The 7,036-nt window shown below is 37.8% G+C and overlaps 1 protein-coding gene across 3 annotated transcripts in view; it reads right to left on the reverse strand.

Annotated features, from left to right (window-relative positions):
• Ipo11 (importin 11) overlaps nucleotides 1–7,036 on the reverse strand; it is a 132,774-nt gene that overhangs the window by 95,098 nt on the left and 30,640 nt on the right. For all 3 annotated transcript variants that reach the window (XM_021180389.2, XM_029468283.1, XM_029468284.1), the window contains exons 6-9: nucleotides 6,675–6,807; nucleotides 4,901–4,959; nucleotides 3,185–3,233; nucleotides 1,559–1,629 (exon numbers count right to left, since the gene is read on the reverse strand). In XM_021180389.2, the coding sequence (XP_021036048.1) occupies nucleotides 1,559–1,629; nucleotides 3,185–3,233; nucleotides 4,901–4,959; nucleotides 6,675–6,807 (312 nt within the window). The remainder of the gene's footprint in view (nucleotides 1–1,558; nucleotides 1,630–3,184; nucleotides 3,234–4,900; nucleotides 4,960–6,674; nucleotides 6,808–7,036) is intronic.

A 7,036-nucleotide genomic window follows, 5' to 3' on the forward strand; every position in this document is an offset into this window, starting at 1 on the left:
TCCCAATTTTTGAAGCTTTAGAAAAAATTTGGAAATTATGAATATAAATTTCCTAAGTAAAGTTACTGCTGTAACTTACAGAGCTAAAAGAAATAAGAAACTCAATAGGCTACTAATAAATATGGTTTCTAAAACAGACTGTGTGGGATGGCTCAGCAGTTAAGAGCACTGGCTATTTCTTCCAGAGGTCCTGACTTCAACTCCCAGCACCCACATGGTGGCTCACAGCCATCTAAGGGGATCTGATGCCCTCTGCTGGCCTGCAGTTGTACATGCAGCAGAGTACTCCTATATAAAAACTATTTAAAACAGACTGTGTGCATAATGCTGGCTCTCTATGTGCGAGACCATCTGATCAGTGCGTACCCAAATCTCTTCAGCAGTCTTCCTTGCAATGACCACTGCCTGGGCCTGATGCGTCCTTCAGGGTTACACAATGATGACATTACATTACTCCTCTTACTTTACCTGCTAGAATCCTTTATAAAAAAAGGAAATGCCCCTCAGCAACTCTCTGACAGCCAGCAGGAACTACATTAGCAGAAAGGCACACAAGTGTCAGTGCCATCCACTGCCCTCCTGACTTAACGTCACCATCCTCTTAGTTTCTCTATGTGAAGAATCTAAATCAGGCTGGGCATGGAGACACACACATTGAATCCCTGCACTTGGGAGGCAGAGGCAAGCAGATCTCTCTGTGAGGTGAGGCCAACTGGGTCTTCTACATAGTAAGTTCTAGGATTACCAGAGCTACACAGAGACCCTGTCTCAAAATAAATATAAACAGATAAATAAATAAAGTCAGCTTTGTATAGGATTTTTAAAGGTGAAAGTGATTTGTTTTTGATGGCTGATGCCACCTAGAATGTTAGAAATGAAGACAACTGACCTTAAAGTCTAACCCTACTACTAAGGCATCAATAAAAGGAACAAAATACTCTGACCATCTTTAAGTACCCACTTTGTGCATGCAGTCTCTAATCAGGCCTTCCTAAGTGGCACCACACAGTTCTTTTTATTTCTTACTATTCTCCAAACATCAACTTTCACAAAATATCATATAAAACTTTCACAAAATATCATATAAAATTTATATGCATTGCCTAGTACAGTAAAACCATAAATTCTATTCAAAAGGTGTGGTAGTTGTGATGATAATCTGAAGTCACAGTGGATATACTCTGTAATAGTATAGTTGCCAGGTGCATCTCATCCGCTTCTAGCTCAACTGCTATTTTCCTTTTCCCTGCTTTTCTCTGATAAATCTAAGAATAATGAACTTTAGAAAACTCAATTTTTCTAATACTTATTCTGGGTGATTTCCTTTGCCCAGTGTTGATAACACAACCAAAGGCTTGTGCATGTTAGGATGACAACTATGACACTGGCTATTACTATACATAGTCTTAAAGTTTAAAGATACAAAAGCTACTTTCAGTTTTCCACAAACCTAATTTTCCTTTCATTAAAGCAAAAAATATTACAAATATATCTCCTTTCTAATTGTGAGGGTGTATTATACCTGGGTAAACAAACATAACTAAAAGAGAAAGCTTACCACTTTAGTAAAAAGAATGATGCTCTTTTCCAGTCTATCTCGACACACATTATCTGTACCTATACTTCTGCCTATTAAGAATAAAATTTACGTTTTTAGTAGTCTGTAAATTCACAAAACACATCAAAATTTTATCAAAAATAAGATATTTCACATAAGAAATTCATGGTTGAAATAGCAAGATTTGTTCCTAATAAAACAGAATTGTCATCAAAGTTACAATGAACAAAACTAATTCCAAAATTTAAATTTAACACTTTAAATAAAATGGTAACAATTTTAGCAACAAAGTATAAAGCACATTTTTAAAAACAAAATCAGCTGTATCTGAAGCATTTTCAGTAGAAAGCAGGCAAAGGACAATGTGGTCTTCATGGTTTTGTCACTTTACAACAAACTTGTAAATCTCTAAAAAACTCATCTAACCTAATTTTGTACATTCAGAATAACACACAGCTGTCCATCAATTCCTTTCCCCTCATTCTGCCTTGACATTTATCTCATTCCTCTAACTTCTACTACCCTCTTGGTGATGACCAGAGCAAAGCAACCTGTTTTTAAAAATTAACTACAATACAAGAAAATGCCTAACAACACGTTCCATTAAGTATTTGCTGAATTAAAAACATGTATAAAGGGCTGGTGAGATGGCTCAGTGGGTAAGAGCACCCGACTGCTCTTCCGAAGGTCCAGAGTTCAAATCCCAGCAACCACATGGTGGCTCACAACCATCTGTAACAAGATCTGGCGCCCTCTTCTGGAGTGTCTGAAGACAGCTACAGTGTACTTACATATAATAAATAAATAAATAAATCTTAAAAAAAAATGTATAAAGTTATCAACAACCTCTACAAATGAGATTTAGATTCAGACAGCAAGTATTTTAATACACTCATTGTGTGTGTGCATGTGTGTGCTCTGGGAACTCAGAGGACTCAGCTATTCAATCCCATTTAAGTCAATGATGTGTGTGTGTGTGTGTGTGTGTGTGTGTGTGTGCGCACGCGGGCGCGCGCACATCACAATCATATATATGGAAGGGACAGGATAACAAGTCACCAATAAAAGTACAACCCCAACATATTTCCTTTGTGGGACATAGGATACAAACAATTACTTAAAGTATAATTTTAGGAAATTAATATCCTAGTGATATATAACCCATACTAAGAGAGATAATCTATACAAATTTAAGTAGCACTTAGCACATAGTATTTATTTATTCTGTCTTGAAATGATGGTGCCTACGGCAACAATATTAAGTAGACAGAAGAATGTGCACACAATGTAGCATTTAGGAAAGGTTTCTTTGGACTCAGGATAAGACAGGGCTCTGCAGGCAAAACTAAGCTTCTGATACAGGCTCAGTAGCTACTTAGCAAATCTGACGATACTAATTCTAGCCACATAGAGGATCTGCCACCTACCAAGCTCTCACTCAGACTGTTCAAAAGTGATACTGAGACAAATCACTGTACAAGATTTACACCTATAGAGTAGAAACTATTGATAAGTTGGAAGTAATTCACTAATCTATTAGCCCTCATTAATCAGAGCTATTAATGAATAATGTATAAATAGTAATGAATGTAGCTCTACAGTCAAAACTGCAATGGAAATACTTACTGCACTCCAGAAACTGTTTTAGACGTTCAAATATTCCATGTAAAAAACCCTAGAAAAGAACATATTTTAAAATGTCTCTATATGCTGTCATAAACATAACCTTGTGCTTTTCATCAAGGGTACTAAAGCATCTAGCAGACAGGTTTTATAGAAGTATCTGAGAGAGCTGGATGTGGTCATACATGCCTAGAAGCCCACCATGGTAGAAACTGAAGGAGAAGGATAATGAATACACATGCTGACAAGTGCCATAGCTCTAAGCTACACTTCCATCCCTTTCTATTTTGAGATATGGTCTTGCTAAGTTATCCAACCGGGCCTCAAAGACCATAACAAGAAATTGATGTTACAGGTGTGTACCATGCTGAGCAACAACTCCTTATCATAAGCAAATCTACGACAAGAATATAAAAGCTAACCTCTTCAGTGTGCGTTAGGAGACCCTAAGACCCAATTCAACACACGACTTCCCTTGATTCTGTGCAGCCACCAAAACAAAATCCCCACAGAACGTGCAAACTCATCATGAAAACCAGTTTGTATTTACGTAGAAATTGCATAGCTATATACTTCTGCACAGAAAAAAAAATAGATGGCTGTTATCAACAGTAATGTATACTACAACTTTGGTAGTCCGAATGAAAATGGCTTCAGTGTTGGGTTCCAAGGTGGTAGAACTGTTTGAATCAGGAGGTACGAGGAGTGTGCCACTGGGCGTGGGCTAGAGGTTTTAAAAGGCCATGCCAGGCCCAGGCACCCCTCCCTCAACTGCTGCCAACCAGTCAAGATGTAAGCTCTCCGCTACTGCTACTCTGGCGCCATGCTTGCCTACATGCATGCATGCATGCTTCTTGCTGCAATGATCATGGACTGCCCCTCTGATCCCGTAAACAAGGCTCCAATTAAATGTTCTCTTTATAAGCTGCCTTGATTATGGTCTCTTCACAGCAATAGAACAGTAACTAAGACAAAAAAACCTGTATGGTCTTGCATAAGGTTGTTTACACACACAGTTTGTGGACTCTGATGGTTTGAATGAGAATGGTCCCAAGGCTTCTATGTTTAAATACTTGGTTCCCAGTTACTGGAACTATCTGTGAAAGGCGAGGAGGTGTACTCTTGTTGGAAAAGGTGTGTCACTGGAACCCAGATCTGACATTTCAAAAGACATCTGCCATTCCCAGTGACCTCCTCTGCCTCATTTTGTAGTGGTAGGAATCTAACATAGGGCCCCTGTAGATACAAGCACCTTATATTAACTACATCTACAGTTCATGTACTTATGCATCAAACCTTGTATAAACATCATATATTACTGATATGAAGAGAAATATCTCACTTTTAAAATATCAAAGACTTAAATGATATTTAGAATGTACCAATTAATATTGTTAAAGCGTACCAATTAATATTGTTAAAGCATTAGAATTCGTAGGAGTTCAACTTAAATTGAAATTAACAGTCAGTGTACCTATAATTGAAAAATATCCTAGGCCCTAACTTTTTCTCAGATCTTCATCTCCTTTCTCAGAAGTGTGACCTGGTTGAAGCTAACAACTATAAAATTCACTATAACATACAAAAAATACAAAAAAAAACCCTACATGGCCACTCAACTAACACTGCTCCAAATCAATGGCAAATAAAAGTAAACCAATCAGAAAAACCCCTAACCCTTCCCAAGGTCACTTGTCAGAAGTCCTTTCTATTTCTTACCATCACCTCCATATTCTTATGAGGTTCCACAAATCCATTCACAGTTAACTTCCGCAGCACTGAAAAGCAAAAAGGTTCATTTGAAGCATACTTTTTCATATTTTATTCTATTACAATCATAATTAAAATGAATGCGAGTAACAAAACTCAGACAAGATTAAAAGATACTTGTCTCCTCAGTTAGTAGATAAAGACAGGTCACCCAGTCAATTTGGGTAAATACAAAGCCGAGTTCTTCTGAACAAAATGAGCGATGTTTGTTCATTTAGCTACACTAGATGTATAACTGTTAGGATGACTTATTTTGAAATTGAGGGTAATTCCTTCTTAGAAACTTTAAGATACAACTAAAAGCTTCAACTTTAGGCTATATAAACACAGTGTCTCTCCTAAAACCAATGGGAAACTAAATTCTGTACATATCTGAAGTAGACGAGAATGCTCGATTGTAAACACATCTTACGGTAGCTAAAACCTGGTGCACAATGACAATTAAGGTAATAGTTTTTTGAGTCAGGGCTAGATTTAAATCCTTTCTCCAGTACTTATAACTGTATTGCTTAGGGCAGTTTTTCTATATCCACTTTCCTAGTGGAAAATGAGGTTACTATCTGACTTCCTAGTTACTAAAGGATTCAATAGTATAATACATCTAAAACAGCACAACTCCACAGCAAGGATGAGAGTATAAAGCAATCTGGGAGAAGAGGGTAGAACCTAGGGTCTCTTGAACACCAGGCAACATACGAAGGTTGGGCCTCATCCCAGCTGACTCTAAAATCTAAAGTCACTTTATTAAGTAAGCATTGCTATCTATATTACTACAGAATTATCTATTAGATAATGTTCATGAGTCCAAAGACCATATATTAAAATTAAATTTAGGCTGAATGTGGTACTGCACATCTTTATGCCAGAACTCAGGAAGCAGAGGACATCAGATCTCTGTGAGTTCAAGAACAGCCTGGTCTTTCTATCTACTGAGTTCTGGGTCTACTTGTGTTTTTTTAAAAAAAGCTCAAAATGTAATTGTCTACAACTCAAATGTGGGCAGTTCTTTAAAGCCACTCACACTTTTGTTCACAGATCTCCCCAAGTTTGGCTCACAGTTTAGGAGTTGTGCATGCACAGTCTAGTCAGTTCATGTAAGTGATGCACTAGGATTGTTTTAAGAGAGCAAGGTAAGATTCTAAGGTATAGTAGTGCTGAGTAGATCAGGATTAGGAAGAGGACTGCGTGGGGGTGATGATAATCAGACAAATGAGTGGGTCAGAAGGAACAGCAGGCTTTACTCAGTAAGGCCAGTAACTTGGTTCGCAGAAGGTGAGATGGAAATGATGCTACAAGAATGCTTACAAGCACACGATAGGAAAGCATGGGCCAAAGTAGCATCCCTATAGCCACCTCCTAAAACAGGGCTTGCCCTGCCTGAGGCATAAACGTGAAAGACCCCATTCAACTAAGCACATAGGACTGGAGCATTAACAGGACAATGGTGACGGTGGGGCCCAGAAGGAGAAATGTACAGCAAAGTAGAGGCACACGAAAGAAGCATGGTGGCAGGCCTGAAACCACGAGTGACATAACTCTTCCACTGAAAAGGACTTTATATTGTGACATTTCTTACAAAACAAAAAGATCTCTAGTTCTTGTCATACAGAGAATCCAACCATTTTCTCAAGTACAACTGAGAAGGATATCTGTCCAGGGAAACTACTTGGGAACTGTGCTAGGCATGATATTTCAAAGATGAGCAGATCAAGTTTAACAGTACCTTTTAACGATAGTAGTGTTCGCTCTAGTGAACTCAGAACTGCAGCTTCATTGCCAGAAGAAACATGCTGCAGAAATGTGTCTGTATGATGGTTCCACAGAGAACAGGCAAAATTATAAATTCCAGAAGCTAACTGCAAGAAAATGCACCAAATCTGTATGTTACACACTTTAATAATAAATTACACCTACAAAGCAATACATCGTGGCCTTATAATAAAAACCTTATCTTCAGTAAAGATTTTAAAGAATTAAAAAGTATGATGATGCCTGAAAGATTTTTTTTTTTTTTTTTTTTTTGGTTTTTCGAGGCAGGGTTTCTCTGTGTAGCCTTGGCTGTCCTGGAACTCACTCTGTAGACCA

The sequence above is a fragment of the Mus caroli genome, chromosome 13 (genome assembly GCF_900094665.2).
Source record: "Mus caroli chromosome 13, CAROLI_EIJ_v1.1, whole genome shotgun sequence".
NCBI lineage: Eukaryota > Metazoa > Chordata > Mammalia > Rodentia > Muridae > Mus > Mus caroli.